Consider the following 18,704-nt stretch of genomic DNA (forward strand, 5'->3'; position numbering starts at 1 on the left):
CTCAGAAATAAATCCAGTTTCAACAGATAAACATTTACCAAACTTCCTTCTCCAACTACAAAACACCTAGAAATGCTGGCTAAGATATGGCATTTAATGCACAGCTGAGCTTGTAAGAAAGTAAGGGAAATCCCCAGGCAAAAAAGAAGTCCAAGTTAAAAATCTATATAGTAGTAAACAAATGAAGAGATTCTGCAGGGGCCAACAGATTTGAGTTTCAATGGCCAGGGAGGGATAAAATATGAAACCTTGCCTTGGGTCCACAAAAAGAAGCAAGTTAGAATTCAGAATCCCTCATTAAACCATAATTTTCAGTGAAAGGTTGACTGGAAAATTTTCACCCTCTGGTGCAGTGAGGCAAATGCGAACCTTGCCTCTTTGGCCTAGGCTGTAGTTTGGGGGTGGGGGAAATCGTGGTTGTGGAATTGTCTTCTCTAAATTCATGTGTGTTGGACATTTACTATATTATTGAATTGACCTAGGAGCAGCCAAGCTAAGTCATTAAGTGGTTTTAGAATGGTAATAATTTTTGAAGCTCTGGGAAGGCACATTCTCATTCTAAGCCATTGTAGACCTATCATAGCAAAAGCTTACTATAAATGAGTTTATACTCCAGATTTATAAAATTTTGGATTAGATGCCCTCCCTCCAGAAATCTTAGATAATAAGAATATCTGGGTTTAAAATGATGAAAACCATAAGAAAACAAGACACTATCAAAATAGAATTTTGGGGAAAAAACAATTTATAGAAAGTTAAAAATTATTGTTGAATAATTTATTCAGCAAATTAGACACAGCTGAATTGGAAGGTGAATTTGAAGAAATTTTACCAAGAAAGCATATTAAAAATAAAGAAATGGAGACATGAAGAATAAAATGAAAAGGTTTAATACATGTCTTTTTTTTTTGTTTGGATTTTTTAATTAAGGTATCATTGATATGCAGTCTTATGAAGGTTTCACAAGAAAAACAATGTGGTTATTACATTCACCCTTATTATCAAGTCCCCTCCCCATACCCCATTGCAGTCAGGTTTAATACATGTCTTAAAAGAATTCCAGAAGAATAAGATAAAGAATTGAAGAGGGGTAATAGTCAAAGATAGAATGGCTAAAATTTTTCCAGATTTGATGAAAGACTGGAGTCCTCAAGATGCAGAAGCCCAGTAATCCTGAGCACTACAAATAAAAATAAATCCACATCTAGATACAAAACTGTAAAACTACAGAACATGAAAAATGAAGAGAATGTTAAAAGCAGCTCAAAAGAGTAATTATTTACAAAAGACAGACTATCAGACCTGCAGCTGATTTGTTAACAGCAACATTGGAAGCCAGGAATCATTGGGATAATGTTTTTCAAAGTGACAAGAAAATAACTGAAAGCCTCAAATTTTAAATCTAGCTGTATTATCAAGAGTAGTATAAAATAAAGAACTTTTCAAAGAGACTAAGAGAACTTGCCATTAACAGATGTATGCTAATTGAACTGCTCAAGGATGTACTTCAGGAAGCAGAAAATTGAACCTTAGATGGAAGAAATCTAAGAAGGATGGTAAACTAAATTATTAGTAAATGTGGAATAAACTTAAGTCAACATTGATTTATTCACAAACTGCTAGTTGGATTATAAGGGGCATAACCACTTTTGAGAGCAGTTTGCCAATATCTAGTAAAATTGAAGATGTTTATATTTTAAAGCCTAGCAATTCTAAGTATGTAATCTAAAGACACTCTCATATATCCACGAGAATATAAGACATTGCAAAACTGTAAGAATGAAAAGTTGGGGCAGGAGGAGAGGGGTAACTTTTCATCAGCAGGAGAACGGATGTACAGGTTCCGTAAAATGGAGCTGTATATTAGAAGTCAAGATGGGTGAATCTCAGAAACTAATAGTAAGTGAAAAAGGAAACTCAAGAAGAACACGTGGAGTATAGTACCACTTATACAAAGATTAAATGAATACAAAAAATTCTGTGCAGTTTACCTACATATATTAAAAAGATAAATACAGAACTGTTAATCCCAGTTCTAAGAGGGAAGGAATGGAATGAGACTGGGGCTTCTGCTGTGTCTATATACATATCTGAAGAAGGCGGCAAAATGTTTAGATTAAACAAGGTACATGATGGGTACAGAAATTTTCTATACCTTTTCATATTCTTGAAATGTTTCATTGAAAATAAACATTATACCAATTCCAGTATTCTAGGGACTTTTTTTTCCCTCTAGGATTAATAAGGATGACCAGCCCTGCCACTGTTATGGTACCACAGGGTGGAAACGTGTCATCTTCCATGATGGCACCAGGCCCCAATTCAGAGCTGCAGCCTAGGACTCCTCGCCCTGCTTCTCAATCAGGTAATGACCTCCAGCCTTTGTGGATTGAGGAGGCTTGAACTCCCTGCAGAATTTTGTCTGTCTCTGATGCCAGTTTCCTAACTGCCCAGCTTAAATGCCACCTCCTTTGCAAAATCTGCTCTAATTTCTTCCATCTTTTAAGTCATCGTTGTAGTTACACCCCTAACAGTCATAAAAATGTGTTCCTTAGCTCACTTAGTCCTGCAGAATCCTCCATATCTGTGAATTCTGTTGGTAAATGTATCATACTTCACCCTCCTTCCCAGCGATTCAAAATTAAAATATTGGAAGCACTGAAAGACCTATGGTGAAGAAAACTCTAAGGTTGTTAGGTCCATTGTTGCCCAAACCTCATTGATTATGCTTTTATTTTGTTTTCGTACAACACTAATGAACATAGTTCCCCAGAATATACTTTGGAAAATAACGCTCTCTGCATTTTATGTTTGGCTCTTATATCCACTTTTGAACCATAGCTCTTTCTGAACAGGGTTCGTCTGTCATTCTGGTTCCTTTGCATGCGGAAGCTGCGCACGGGCGTCCCACTGACCGTGCCCGGCAGGCACGCGGAGCGCTCGGAACCGCGCACGGGCGTCCCACCGGCGCCGGCAGGCCTCCCGGAGCTCGCGGAGCGGCCGGGACTGCTGCCTGGCACCTGCGCTGCAACAAGCTAATTCCTGCTGTTGACTGTCTTTAAACAGATGCAATGGATCCTCTCCTCGCTGGGCTCCATGTGCAGCAGCAGAGTCACCCTTCAGGCCCGTTAGCGCCCCCGCATCACCCGGTGCCGCCTCTCCCTGCGAGCAGACAGGCGAACCCAGCTAATTGCCCCCAGCTGCAGCAGCAGCAGCAACAGCACCCGCAGCAGCACCAGCACCCGCAACAGCAGCAGCAGCAGGCAAGGCCCCCGCAACAGCAGCAGCAGCAGCAGCACCCGCCGCCTGCAGTCCGGCCCCCGTTTCCCGCCGCGGCCCAGGGGCCCGTCCCTCCGGGCTGGAACCAGCTGCCTTCCGGAGCCCTGCAGCCGCCCCTGGCCCAGGCCCCCCTAGGCACCATGGCCTCAAACCACGGCTGGAAGAAAGCGCCCCTTCCGGGCACGGCACCACCGCCGCTACAGGCCAGGCCCTCCTTGGCGGCGCAAACGCCGCCGCACCCGCCCCCTCCGTACCCCTTTGGCAGCCAACAGGCCGCGCAGGCGCACGCGGGCTTCCCGCAGCCGAGCGGCCCGTTCGCGGCCCCTCCGGGAAAGAGCCCGCAGGGGGCGCCCTCCAGGGTGGCGGCCCCCCTGCCTCCTCCGCACCTCGCCGGCAAGTCCCCTGCCTCGTCGCCCTCCGCCTTCCAGCAGGGCTCTCCCGCCTCCTCCCCGACGGTTAGCCAGGCTCCGCCGCAGATGGGACCAAGGCCGCCTCCGAACAACGCGCTGCCGCCGGGCTTCCAGCAACCCGCCGGCTCCCCGGGCCGGGCCCCCAGTTTCCTGGTGATGCCGCCACAGTCGCCCGCCCAGGGGCCGCAAGGCTTGCACCCGGGCCTAGGAGGTGAGGAGCACGAAGCCGTTTGTGGTGGCAGACTTAACTTAGGTAGACCCTCATGGAACTGCCATTTCTAGTTAATGGAGGGAGTGAAATAGAATGTGATTATGTGCTTTTGTGAATGTAGTGGTGACACGAGATAGCTTAGTTAACCTGATGCATCATGCAGCGGCTTACCAGCTACATTTAAGCTAGCCCTCCGGGTGGAAATGCAAGTGAAATTCAATGTAGAGATGTTCATTTTCTTTTTCCAATTATTTTTGCTTGATCTTTTACTAGTAAGTTAGAATGTCCAGAAACATGCATTTTATTAAGCTGCTCAACTATTGAAAAAATTAAGATTATGCAGTAGAGCAAAAGTGAAAAGAATAAGTACCGGGTCTTGGAGAAAAGACCCTTCAAGTTTTCAATTTTGATAATCCTCATTAGTAAAATAGTAAGCATGGTATTTGTTAAATTTGATTGAATATTAAAGGGGAATAAGTTCAGAAATCATTGACTTTTATAGCTTTGTAATGCCAATGCCTGCTCCTTAGAGAGGGAATTCCACCAGTTATACCTAAAGGAGATTTATTTATTTATTTTGTAAGGTGCCTCTTGTATGAAGAAAAAGCAATGGAGCTTAATGTGTGAGAGGTAAAACGATTACAGTAAAACTTATCCATCTCCATGTTTATTATTTATTATTATTAATCATTGATCTAGTGCACATGAATGTGCTTGGAGCTTTTCAGTAAGGTATAGAGTGTCAGTAATACTGTCATCTGATAAACATACCCCCCACCAAAAGACACCCATTGCCTACTCAGAAAAAACCCTTGCATCTTTAGTGCAACATATAGCGAAGGCATGTTCCCATGATTTCTGGTGAAATTAAGTTGCTCATCAGTCTTTTCACTCTCTTGTAATTAATTTTACTGACATGCAGGCTCTACTATTTGAATCCTACAAAGTTTTTAGAAAATGCAAGAATGTTTCAGCTCCAAACTTCACTGTTCTGGGCATCTAGCCCTGGATCAGCAGAAGCTGGGTAGTCCCTCCTGCAAATGTGATTACTGATTTAATTACAACGGAAGCATGCAAATGGGGGCTTGTCACTGCTAAAGGACAAATGCGTATTTGTCTACAAAGTGTTTTTCAGGACATTGAAAATTTGGCCCTTAAAAAAAATAAATGGAGTAATACAAAAAATTTTTCAGTGAGCGTTAGGTATTGATGCTTTCATAGGGCAGATGATGTGCTCTCCTAGGTGATCTGGCCACATCAAGGCCTGCGTTGCAACCGCGAGTGGGTTCTGAGATTCTTCTTATTACAGATCTGTTTTCTGAAATTAAATCTTCCTGTGAAAGGAAGTAAAGCTTTCGTAGTATTCTATTATTAGAGCATGGCTTTTGGTACCAGAGCTGTCAGAATTGCAGCAAACCTAATGAAAGAAAGACGTAATGATAAATTTAATATAGCCTCACTTTGAAGCTCCTATAAGTTGGTTCTAATCTCCTGTCCCGTCCAAAGAGACAAGCATAAATGAGGGGAAATTTCCTGCAAAGGAGATTGTCATCCATTTCCCTCAGTAGGGGGGAGAAAAAAGCACCCAACTATCCTTAATATCAGAACCCAGCTTTTCGTTTGATAGTGCCTCTTATCAGTTTGTTTGATTATGAGAGAATCAAGCAATTCCTTTGGTGCCTATGTTAAAGTATGTAAAGTTTTGGGATGCATTGTATTACAGAAAAAAGTGAGCCCTAAACCTTGCTGTGACGTGGCCTCAGATCACATTTAGGGAGCAGATTGCCATCTTCTCCTTGGCATGCTCTAAGTGTAAATTTTTTAGTATTTCTTTTTCATTTTGACAGTGCTCATGTAAGAGATTGTGTTGATTTTTTTAACCATCTTTCCCAACCTTATTACTAAAGATCCTACCAGTGTGACAGAGAGCTAAGCCAGTGGAGACTTCATGCAGCTCATCCTTCCTTATTCATTCCACATCTAAGCGAGGAGAGTATAAATTTGCTAGGTAACTACCTTACTCATTGTTTTCTATTAAGGAATGCCTAAACGCCTCCCACCTGGCTTCTCAGCAGGACAGGCCAATCCAAACTTTATGCAAGGTCAGGTGCCTTCAACAACAACCACCACCCCTGGGAATTCAGGAGCCCTTCAGCTGCAAGCAAATCAAAATGTCCAGCATGCAGGTTTGTTTTCTGTGATTTATTCAGTCATCATTTAATGAGCATTGTATGGTAGATACTGTGATAGGCAGCAGGTCTATACAGATATATGTCTTGGTCCTTCCCCTTAATTTCAAACCCATAAATAATTATTCTTTCAGGGCAATAACTAATACATCCAAAAATAGGTAAAATGTTTCAGGAACCTTTGCATGTTATGTGGTCTCTGTTGCAACTACTGAACTCTGCTGCTGTAGTGCAACAGTAGCCAAAGATGAATGAGCATGGCATTGTTCCAGACACTGTTTATTTACAAACTGGCAATGAGCTTGATTTGGCCTATGGGCCATAATTTGCCAACCCCTAATTTAGTAAAAGCGCAAAAGGTGTTTCTGGCAAAACAAACTATAGGTACAAAAGCATGGAGATACATGGCAATTTACAACTGCAGCTTTTAAAATCTCTGTATAGTACGTGTTAGCTTTGTTTATGCTAAGAGTCTGAATTCAGGTTTACAATGTGATATTTGAAGACCAGACTTGAATCAGTACAGGTTTAATGCTAACAGTTTGTTATGTATAAGAAGAAATTTTGGAGGAGAAATGGGTGTGGAACAGAATGGCTCAAAACTGTGTGAAGCAGTGTTGTATATGCCCAGACTTTGTGTTTCTGGTTGCTGAGATACCACGTGACTAATCCTCTTAACCTATCTCATTCAGGCAGTTTGGACTGAGGTAGCATACATTTTCTGAGGAACATCCATGCTCACTTGGAGTTAATTGAGTTATGTGGTTCCAACTTTAATTGTAGATAACTAAGGAACATGTAAAGTCCTAACTTAATTTTTAGTAAATTCAAATCACCTCTTTAAGATTAAGGTGAACTGCTCAACTTTCCCCATCTGCTAATGCAAAATTGCATTCCTGAGTTATATGAATTCATGTTTTCCATAGGAAGGTTTAAAACAGTGATTAAAATGATTCACAATTCTTCAACCCAAGCCCAGCTATTTTGGATTTTTATATGGTGTCATCCACGTGTACATGCTGTTTTGATTACCCCATTTATCCTATCTTAGATAGCTCTACTCTTGTCTGTCACTTTCTATTCTCTTTATTTTTATTATTTCTACTTTATTTCTCCTGTTAGCTTTTACTTGTTCCTGAAAAAAAGTACTTTTCTGTTTATTCTTATCTCTTGCCAACTAGACTCCAAGGGGTTAGAGATTTGGTCTGTCTTGCTTATTGATATTGCCTCAGCATGAGAAGTGCCTTGTATACACTCAACAACAAATTGTTGATTGGAAGAATATACACTGGTATGTTCAGGGTAGAGAGTATATGCAATGATTATGAACTTCAAGTTCACCTTAATCTTATAGAGGTGATTTGAATTTACTAAAAATTAAGTTAGGACTTTACATGTTAGAATAAACAGAAAAGTTTATAAGGCTTGTTTGGAAAGTCTTCCCTGGGATTCAGGAAAACTCTGGATAATATGAGCCAGGGACAGTTTGTCCATTGCCTCCCTGGCTGGAGCATGGACGGGCCTTACAACTTCATGGTAGCTGCCACTTTCTAGTCCCCGTTTAGAAGTGAAAGGTAAAAGAGAGATAAAATAAATTAGAGGGTTATTCAGTAAAAACGGGAGATAATGCACATGGCCATAGGAGAATCCCAGTGACCCAACAATAAGCAAACACCACAGCAAGTACAGAGAGTCTTGTCAGACCAGAAATAACTGAGAATAGAACACGTCCCACGTGGTCCACCAGGGACTGCCGCAGGAGGGTCGCTGAAGTTTTAACATCCCTTATTAACTATTCTCTGTCTGCAGTTTCTGGGTCATCTGTCAGTTGACTCCCACTATAGGTTCAGCTCCCAGATCAGGATTAAATAACTTTTACCACATTGGAGCAGAGGAGACTTGTCCTTAGGAAGTATTAAGTGTTCTTTTCTTTAAAGTGCAGCATCCAGGTGTCACACACATAACCTTTGAGAGTCATCATTAGTTTTCCAAGAAACATTTTTAAGTATATCCTCAGCAATTTGGAGGTTTTGCTAGAGGATACATTGTATTCTTTGTTTCCCAGACTCATCTTAAGCAGAGCTTATTTCATACCCTCAGTGCTTTTCATCAATTTTTTTTCCTAGAGTAGCAACAGGTCATTTTTAAACAATGAGATGCTGCTTTTCTCTTTAATCTGAAAGAAAATAAACTTGATTTTCTTTACCAAATAGGAGTAAAGAAATGGTTTCTCCTTCACTATGGTGTAGTCTTTGGTAGTGTGAACAATCATCCCGCAGTCATACCTCCATTTGTTAGGAAACCCACAGAAACTATGTCAAGCACAGCACATGTTTATGTTGCTCAGTGGGTATATGGGTGATGGGTGTTTTTCTAATTAAGGTAATTTAAATATCTTGATACCAATTAGGTAAAAGTATTTCTGAACCTTTTTTTTTTTTTTTCTAAAGGTGGTCAAGGAGCTGGTCCTCCTCAAAACCAGATACAAGTGTCCCATGGACCACCAAATATGATGCAGCCCAGCCTCATGGGAATTCATGGCAACATGAACAACCAGCAGGCTGGTAGTGCTGGGGTTCCTCAGGTGAACCTAAGCAACATGCAAGGCCAGCCCCAACAGGGCCCACCATCTCAACTGATGAGCATGCACCAGCAGATCGTGCCCTCCCAGGGCCAGATGGTCCAGCAACAAGGAACCTTGAACCCTCAGAACCCTATGATCCTTTCAAGGGCCCAGCTTATGCCACAGGGCCAGATGATGGTGAACCCTCAGAGCCAAAATCTTGGGCCCTCACCCCAAAGGATGACCCCACCCAAGCAGATTCTTCCCCAGCAGGGCCCACAAATGATGGCACCACATAACCAGATGATGGGACCTCAAGGGCAAGTTCTGCTTCAACAGAACCCAATGATAGAGCAGATCATGACCAATCAAATGCAGGGGAATAAGCAACAGTTTAACACTCAGAACCAATCCAGTGTCATGCCGGGACCAGCACAGATAATGAGGGGACCAACTCCAAACATGCAAGGAAATATGGTGCAGTTCACAGGGCAGATATCAGGACAGATGCTGCCCCAGCAAGGGCCTGTGAACAATAGTCCATCTCAGGTTATGGGGATTCAAGGGCAGGTCTTGCGGCCACCAGGGCCCAGCCCACACATGGCTCAGCAGCATGGTGACCCTGCTACTACAGCAAATAATGATGTCAGCTTGTCTCAGATGATGCCTGATGTCAGCATGCAACAAAACAACATGGTTCCCCCCCATGTGCAGGCCATGCAGGGAAACGGTGCCTCAGGAAACCACTTCTCAGGCCATGGGATGCCTTTCAACACACCTTTCAATGGACAACCCAATGGAAATCAGATGTCCTGTGGTCAGAATCCAGGTTTCCCAGTCAATAAGGATGTCACGCTAACAAGTCCATTGTTGGTCAACTTATTGCAGAGTGACATCTCTGCAGGCCACTTTGGGGTAAACAATAAGCAAAATAATACCAACGCAAATAAACCGAAGAAGAAGAAACCCCCTCGGAAGAAGAAAAATAGTCAGCAAGATCTAAAGTAGGTTGTGATAGTTTTACCTCAAATCTTATTCATTTATTTCTATATGGACAACTTTCTCTGATGAAAAATTTTAAACATATATAAAATCAGAATAATGTAATGAAATCCCCCTGCTTCAACAATTACCAACTCATAGTCTATCTTGCCTTCATCAATGCTCTCCCATTACTTTCTTATTTTAAAGCAAACTCACTTTAAATATTTCAGTATGTACCTCTGAAAGGTAAGGACAGTTTTGTGTTTTTTTAATGATCAAGCAATACTATTAGTATACTTAGAAAAACTAATACTTCAACATATCCAGTGTTCAAATTTCCCTGGTTATCCCAAATTAATATTTTGTTACAGTTTGTTCAAATAAGGATCCAAACAAGGTTCATTCATCCCTATTGGCTGATAAATGTCTCTGAAGTCTGTACTCTTGGGGTTTTGGCATTCAGAGCTTGAAAAGTAGCCAGTGCTACCACATGGCAATTCCACAAAGCATTCAGGCTTATAATGGAGAGCCAGAGGGGCCAAATATGTTTTGGAAAACTGCTTTTGGAAACTCCCTGCTATCTCAAATAACAGTGGTTTTTTGTACAGGTGCCCTGCCTTTAGAGGCTCTTTAACATCCCTATAAGCTTAAAACCTCACGCTAAGATGATTGGACCTTTTAAATCAGTCACACTTTTTGTAAAGCTTCTCCAGGTAGGTTCTTTTGCAAGATCACAGTAGGAAAGGCAATTAAGTCATACTTCATTTCCTGAAGCTAAGTGTTAATTTTGGTCATGTTTTTGGCTTTGTAAAAAGTTTCTAGAAGGAGTATTGATTGGACTGAATTTTCTGCCTTTAATCATAAAACTAGAATTCAGAGACACTTATTAACAAGGAATAGTAACTAATGAGTACACAATGGGTTAGTTGAAATAAATTGCTAAAACTATAGACAAGAGTGGGGGAGATTTAAACAAGTATAAATGTTCAAAATGAAACTAACTACCCTTCTCCCACCCTTCTTACAGTATTTCTTTATATCATACTCACTTGACCTTCTTGAATCTTATAAATTAAAAGTCAGCAATTACACATCAACAAACTGTATTTTCCTGAATTCAGACTTAATAAGCCCTTTAATTATCTAATTTTCCAGTAGCTCTAAGTTGAATTCTTTACAGTGTCAGCCTGTGGGAACAACACTTTTTATGGCAGTGTTACTCCTCGCAGTAGTCTAGGAGTAAAACTGCAAGGTGATTAAGTTCCTCTTCATGTGCATTTTTGTTCTCTTTACCGGGAGATTGCTTACTTGTTGGGGCTACAGATTGTGAAAAGGACCGTATACAGCATCAGGGCTCTTAGGAAAGAAAGAGAGTATGTATAATAGGAAGAATACCTGCTTCCTCTCTAGCTCACTGTGGAACCTTGAGACTGTCTCTTACACCTCTCTGGACCTTTGTCTTCTCATCCATAGCGTGAGGTGACTGGACCAGATATGTGAGACTTTCTTAGCAGTACAGTTCTTTGAAAATAAAGAATATACCAGAATCCTTGCTTGTAATTTGAAGTAAGAGAGAAGTCACATAAGGAGCAAATCGATAACAGTCATCTGGATGTGCTAAGGGCCTGCTTCAGGTTCTAAGTTTCCATGTGCTAGGGCTTCTAAAGTGGATTTAGGGTAAGGCTGATGAAACCACACAGAACACTGTGAGTTAAAATACTTTCTAAAGGTAGGTGACCAAGATCAGAACACAGGAAAACTAAAGGTAAGAAAGAAAGGCATGGCTAGAAGTAAGATTACAAACAAAATGAGGGTTGTCAGCACGCCGGTTCTTTGGGAATGTGGATATTAGTAAATAACGTTTTCTTCATTTCTTCCCCTCTACAAATTTTAAGCTGCATCCAGGTAAAAATAAAAGCATCTCAAGCCAGTGGAGATGTCTGCTGATCATTCTGTAGCAGAAGTTAATTAGCTTTGTGCTGGTATTCATCTTTACCATTTTCATCAGCCAGGAACAGTCCTTTATACTATTGATAGCCCAAACTCTGATCAGGTCTTAAGACATCTAAGGGCTAGATGATCACATAAAAGTAATTATATCAGAAATTTGTAGAAAGCACTTTGAGTAAATATACACACTATTAGGCGTATTTTAACATTTAATGAAATTGCCAGATTATTTTTATGCCAAATATTGAGTATTTTATCAGACCAGAGAGAGGATGGTAAGAGTAAATAATGGGGAAAAAAAGAGTAGATAATTGTAAGGATAATGCAAACAGATTTTGGTTCTTCAGAAATAGAGGAGGGGATAAGCTAGTTTTGTACTAAACTATGCAACTTACTCTTGAATGTGTAATTTATCTTTTAGCACCCCAGATACTCGCCCAGCTGGTCTGGAGGAGGCTGATCAGCAGCCATTGCCTGGAGAACAAGGAATTAACTTGGACAACTCAGGCCCTAAACTGCCAGAATTTTCAAATCGACCACCAGGTGATAAAATGTTAGCTAAAGATTATATACTTTTCATCATTTATACGGCATTACAAGGCACTCTTCAAGGAAATAACAGCTTATTTTGTCTCCTTACTAGTCTTTTTTAGCAATTTAATATGGCTAGTATTTGGAAATTTTGCCTCGATATTAAATAGAAATTTCAAATGTAACTTCTGATGGCATATGTGTGTGTGTGTGTGTGTGTGTGCGCGCATGAGACACACACACACACACACACAAAGGTACAAATCAGTCTTTGTTATTTTAAGTCTTCATAAAAACAGACTGAAATGTCAAGCATCTCTTTATTCTTGTCAATATCAAGGTTCTAGTTGGCATCAAAATGGAATAACATTAAATGGAAAGATGTTTTTCAGTCTAATCCTGCTTGCCTGCCTTTCCTGTGGCCTTTTCTACTGGGACTTTCTCAAAGCAGAGAACAGGGTTTAAAATAGGATTTTTTTAAATGAAGTTTTATTATGACTCTTTAAACAAAAAATATAAAAAGAGTAATAAAAGAGACATGTACCTACCACCAGGTGAATAATAAACAGGACCAATATTATTAAAGGCCCAGTGCTGTACCCCTTTCTGATTATAAAATAATATTATCCTCTAAATGTTGAAAAAGCTCCTAAAATGCATTCATTCTAACCTAGGTATTACAGAAGTAAGGCCAGCTGCCCCAATCTTTATACATGCTATTTTTGGCCTGAGCAGTGATTTAGCTGAAGGCACATAGGCCCATCACGCTTAGGCCACTCTCCCCTGTGTGTACAAAGTAGTGTGTGTTTTTTCTTCCTCACTAGTTATTCCACCTCTTCATGGCATCTGAGAGTGATGTTATTTTAAGGATAAACTTTAATCCACCCTTAACTTATATCTTCTAAAAATGGATCAGAAAGAAAAGTAAATCTATCATGATGTCAATACTTTGTGTTACTTATTACAAATTGTTTGGGCACACCACTCTGGCCATCAGTGAGTTACAGCAGCACAGTTGTGCCTCGGAGGTTACCAGTCTTTGGCAGGTGTGTCCAGAAGGCATTATGAAAAGGAAAGTGCCTTCTTCCCTCAGACACATTTGAATTCATATGAATCCAGAGGTCTTCACACACATTATTGCTTCCTTCCTACGGTTTGAGCCTACAGGCTAAATTTGACCTGTAATATGTTTGAATTGTCATGCACTATCTTAAACCATACAAAACCCAGAATTTAAATGCTTTTAGACAGAGGATCCACTCTATGGTTTGCCTCTGTCCACAGGCCTACTACTGTCTTATATCAGCCCACTTGTCTTCTTCACTATGGGCCTGACCCCTGAAGGCATATGAGTTTGCACCCCTTGATTAATATATTTGGTGTTTCATTATGTTATAGGTGCTGCATGTTCTTGGCTTTCCCGTTCCACCATTCTGTCATAGCAACCACAGTCTTTCTTACCATTAGTGCCCTTTGGATTGCTGCCTCCAGCTTCTGAAACCTTTATAGCAGCCATGCCCTTCTAAACTGTTCCTTTTGAGAGGCTTCTATATTTTCTATTCTGCTCTCTTTGGTATATAATGTGCTGTCTAGTGGGCTTATTTGAAATATAGAAGACATTTATGTCATTTATGACATTAAGTCCCCTGACATCACGGGACTTCTACAGAAATTACAATTTTCATAACATGGGAACCCAAGTTAAACATGTAGCAACACCATATGTTATCGGCTTCGTGTGTTAAGAAGTTAATTCAGGCTTAAACAAAAAAGGATTTAAAAAATCTTCGAAACTGGATTCAGCAAGACTTTTATTGGTGCCATGGAAATCTTTGGCCAGAAGACATTAATTAGCTGTTAAGCACAGGATCTGACCCAGTGGATCAGCAGCATTTGGTAGCTGCTCTGTGAAAATCCTGAGCCAGCATTTCTTCCAACTGCCAGAGCCAACTGTTCTTATTCCTGCGCCTTCTTAAAACTTTCTTATTGTATTTTTCATGCAACAATGGAATAAATCTATTTTGTGAAATTGTATCCCAATTATATGCCCACTTTTTCCACTGAATCACCTTTATTCTTGGCAAATGATCTTTCCATCTTTTCTGCTGATTGTGTATTTGGGTTATTATAAGATGCCAAGTAAAATCTTCACAAAAGAATCATTTGAGATGTTGCCTTCTGGAAATCTAGAAGGCATTATCCCTCAGAATTCTTCTCCCAGTTTTTTTATTCCTGAGGGCTATTTTTCTGGGTTAGTTATCTTCAGTTGTGGATTCCAATTGTGAAATAGAAAATATTTCTTCAAATAGACTTTTACATGTAAGAAAGTAAGTGGAAATTAGTATCCATTAAAAAAACGTCAATGCCCTCATTTTATTTTCAATGTATGTATCAGCTCTGTTGGCTCCTATTATTTATTAAACTAATTTCTATTGGAGGGGCAGTTTAATTCAGTTGGGTTCCCCAGTGGATTGAGCCTGAAGGATGCAACAGGGTGTGTGGAACCAGTGGATTGCAGTGATTTTAAATCCCCCTTTGTTAAGAGGAATGAATCCTAGAATTTTTTATTTTACTCTGTTGAAAGAATAAAAAGGCTATCTTCGATGCTGGTGTTTTCAACAAAACCAAGTATTGAAAAAATTAATCTGTGATAAGAGAAAAAGTGAATAATCCTAAATGCTTTACTTCATTCACAAGTACAGTGAAATATTTATTATGCCTGCATGAGACCCCAGTGCTGAGTGTTCAGCTACTTGGTATTGATGGAGTTTTTCTTGTGTCATCTGAATGTTTGGCTCATATAGACGCAGCCACTTTCAGCATGTAGCACAGAGTATCTGTTAAGAGTCTTAGTACAGGAGTGCCTCATCCAGACCCTGAAGACTGAGAAGCTCCAGATTCTCAATGCTTTGCTTTTGCTTCCTTGAGCAGTGTGCCCCTTTGCATGCATCGAATAAGGAGGGGATGCCCCTACCTGCTGGGGGCAGGCATGCCTGAGCTGTGTGCACAGTCTGTGCCATCAAGATGAGTATTGCTTGGCGATATGCTAAAGATAGCAAAGTTTCCCTGCTGAAAAATCTAACTTCCCTGATTTGGGGGGCTCGTTTTAGGTTATCCTTCTCAACCAGTTGAACAGAGGCCACTTCAGCAGATGCCTCCTCAGCTCATGCAGCATGTGGCACCCCCAGCACAGCCACCACAGCAGCAGCCACAGCCGCAACTGCCACCGCCACCACAGCAGCCACCACCTCCTAGTCAGCCACAGTCGCAGCAGCAGCAAATGATGATGATGCTCATGATGCAGCAGGACCCCAAATCAGTTAGGCTTCCAAGCTCCCAAAATGTCCACCCTGCAAGGGGCCCCCTGAACCCAGACTCCCAGAGAATGCCCATACAGCAGAGCGGCAGTGTGCCCGTCATGGTCAGTTTGCAAGGACCTGCCTCCATACCACCATCACCTGATAAACAAAGAATGCCAATGCCTGTGAATACTCCTTTGGGAAGCAATTCTAGGAAAATGGTATACCAGGAGAATCCCCAGAACCCTTCCAGCTCTCCTCTGGGAGACATGTCCTCACTCCCTGAAGCTAGTGGCAGTGAAGTGCCCTCAGTCTCAGGAGGCCCAAATAACATGCCTTCACATTTAGTAGTTTCCCAAAATCAGTTAATGATGACAGGGCCAAAACCTGGACCATCGCCCCTCTCAGCAACTCAAGGTGCAACTCCCCAGCAACCCCCTGTAAATTCCCTGCCCAGCTCTCATGGCCACCATTTTCCAAATGTGGCTGCTCCAACCCAAACATCTAGGCCTAAAACACCAAACAGAGCCAGTCCCAGGCCCTATTACCCTCAGACACCCAACAACCGCCCTCCCAGCACAGAACCTTCGGAAATCAGTCTGTCACCAGAAAGACTCAATGCCTCCATAGCCGGACTCTTTCCTCCACAGATTAATATTCCTTTACCTCCTAGGCCAAATTTAAACAGGGGCTTTGATCAACAGGGCCTAAATCCAACAACTTTGAAGGCCATTGGGCAAGCACCTTCAAATCTTACCATGAATAATCCTTCCAATTTTCCTGCCCCACAAACTCACAAATTAGATTCTGTGGTGGTGAATTCTGGAAAGCAGTCTAATTCCGGAGCAACAAAACGGGCAAGTCCAAGCAACAGTCGCAGGTCTAGTCCTGGTTCCAGTAGGAAAACCACCCCAAGTCCTGGGAGACAGAACTCAAAAGCCCCTAAACTTACTCTGGCCTCTCAAACAAACACAGCCCTGTTGCAGAATGTGGAATTGCCAAGAAGTGTATTGGTCAGTCCCACTCCTCTGACCAATCCCCCTGTACCTGGGAACTTCCCTAACAACAGCGGGCTGAATCCTCAGAATCCTACCATACCTGTGGCTACAGTGGGGGGTGTTCCCGAGGAGAACAAGGAGAGCTTGAATGTGCCTCAGGACAGTGATTGCCCAAATTCCCAGGCTAGGAAGGAGCAGGTAAATGTTGAGCTAAAAACAGTCCCTGCCCAAGAAGTTAAAATGGCTGTCCCTGAAGATCAATCCAAAAAAGATGGGCAACCTGCGGATCCTAACAAACTTCCCAGTGTCGAAGAGAACAAAAATTTGGTGTCTCCTGCTATGAGGGAAGCACCAACATCGTTAAGTCAACTTCTTGATAACTCTGGAGCTCCTAATGTGACCATTAAGCCTGGGCTTACAGATCTGGAAGTCACACCTCCAGTAGTATCTGCGGAGGACCTGAAAAAAGCATCTGTCATTCCCACACTGCAGGATCCGTCTTCTAAAGAACCCTCTAATTCCCTAAATTTACCTCACAGTAATGAGCCGTGTTCAACCCTTGTGCATCCAGAATTGAGCGAGGTCAGTTCTAATGTTGCACCCAGCATCCCTCCAGTAATGTCAAGACCTGTCAGCTCTTCCTCCATTTCCACTCCCTTGCCTGCAAATCAGATAACTGTTTTTGTGACTTCCAATCCCATCACAACTTCAGTTAATACATCAGCAGCTCTGCCAACTCACCTGCAGTCTGCTTTAATGTCAACAGTTGTCACGATGCCCAGTGTGGGTAGCAAGGTTATGGTTTCTGAGGGACAGTCAGCTGCTCAGTCTAATGCCCGACCTCAGTTCATTACACCTGTCTTTATCAATTCATCTTCAATAATTCAGGTGATGAAAGGATCACAGCCAAGTACAATTCCTGCATCCCCACTGACAGCCAGCTCTGGCTTGATGCCTCCCTCTGTTGCAGTCGTTGGCCCTTTACACATACCTCAGAACATAAAATTTTCTTCTGCTCCTGTACCGCCGAATACCGCCTCCAGTAGCCCTGCTCCAAACATACAGACAGGTCGACCCCTGGTCCTTAACTCAAGAGCCACCCCTGTTCAGCTTCCCTCCCCTCCTTGTACAACTTCTCCAGTTGTCCCTCATCCCCCTGTTCAGCAGATGAAAGAAGTGAATCCAGATGAGGCTAGTGCTCAGGTGAGCACCTCAACAGATCAGAACACTCTGCCCTCTTCACAATCAACCACAATGGTTTCTACCCTTTTGACCAATAGTCCAGGCTCCTCTGTCAACCGGCGAAGCCCAGTCTCATCTAGTAAGGGCAAAGGAAAAGTGGACAAAATCGGCCAGATTTTGCTGACCAAGGCGTGTAAGAAAGTTACAGGCTCTCTTGACAAGGGCGAAGAGCAATATGGTGCAGATGGAGAGACTGAAGGCCAAGGGCTAGAGACCACAACTCCAGGGCTCATGGGAACAGAGCAGTTACCCACAGAGCTGGACAGTAAAACCCCAACACCCCCAGCATCCACTCTGCTAAAAATGACCTCTAGCCCCATGGGCCCGGGCTCCACCTCATCAGGACCCAGCTTACCTGGCGGTACTCTCCCCACCAATGTACGCTCAATAGTAACCACTCTGATACCCTCTGAGCTCATCTCAGCAGCGCCAACCATAAAAAGCAATCATGTTGGCATAGCATCTGAGCCACTTGCAGGTGGCCTAGTGGAGGAGAAGGTGGGATCCCATCCGGAGCTTCTACCCAGCATAGGTATGTACTCAGGACCTGGCATCATCTCCTTGTGTCAGTTTTTTGACAACCTATCCCACAAAAGAAAGCATGACCCCTTTTCTACTTGTAGGAAGAAGAATGGGCTAAATGACAATAGTGGTAGTTTCAGTTACTGGAAATACGTTAGGAAATATGCTTTTAAGATGCCATGTAAAGTTTACATTCATTAACATGGTCCAGTCTCAGCTTCTGAAATAATGATATTACAGCCTTTCATTTATTTGAAGTTTTTCATTTTTCAAGGAAGCATTTTTACAAAAGTTATCTCACACCATCTTCATACCAATCATGTCAGGTAGCGCTAACCCCATTCTGGGGGTAAGATTGAAGCTCAGGATCCAGTTATTCGTTTAAAGTCTACAGTGTGAACCTCCACAATTTAACATTGTCCCTTAGATTTGAACAGTAGCTTTTGCAGGCTCTTACCATGATACACTTGCTTTCAACAAGTTCAGGGCCAGGTTCTCATAGCCCCTTCCCTCATTGTATCTTTCC

At 42.1% G+C, this 18,704-nt stretch overlaps 1 protein-coding gene across 8 annotated transcripts in view; it reads left to right on the plus strand.

The window, feature by feature from the left end:
- NCOA6 (nuclear receptor coactivator 6) overlaps positions 1 to 18,704 on the plus strand; it is a 143,126-nt gene that overhangs the window by 108,405 nt on the left and 16,017 nt on the right. For 4 of the 8 annotated variants that reach the window (XM_037012897.2, XM_037012894.2, XM_037012895.2 and 1 more), the window contains 6 exons: positions 2,237 to 2,365; positions 3,067 to 3,900; positions 5,940 to 6,086; positions 8,540 to 9,656; positions 12,008 to 12,129; positions 15,228 to 18,188. In XM_037012897.2, the coding sequence (XP_036868792.2) occupies positions 2,237 to 2,365; positions 3,067 to 3,900; positions 5,940 to 6,086; positions 8,540 to 9,656; positions 12,008 to 12,129; positions 15,228 to 18,188 (5,310 nt within the window). The remainder of the gene's footprint in view (positions 1 to 2,236; positions 2,366 to 3,066; positions 3,901 to 5,939; positions 6,087 to 8,539; positions 9,657 to 12,007; positions 12,130 to 15,227; positions 18,189 to 18,704) is intronic. The other 4 variants (XM_037012902.2, XM_037012901.2, XM_037012899.2 and 1 more) reach the window with 3 other exon arrangements.

This window comes from Manis javanica, chromosome 5 (assembly GCF_040802235.1).
Source record: "Manis javanica isolate MJ-LG chromosome 5, MJ_LKY, whole genome shotgun sequence".
NCBI classification, from domain to species: Eukaryota; Metazoa; Chordata; class Mammalia; order Pholidota; family Manidae; genus Manis; species Manis javanica.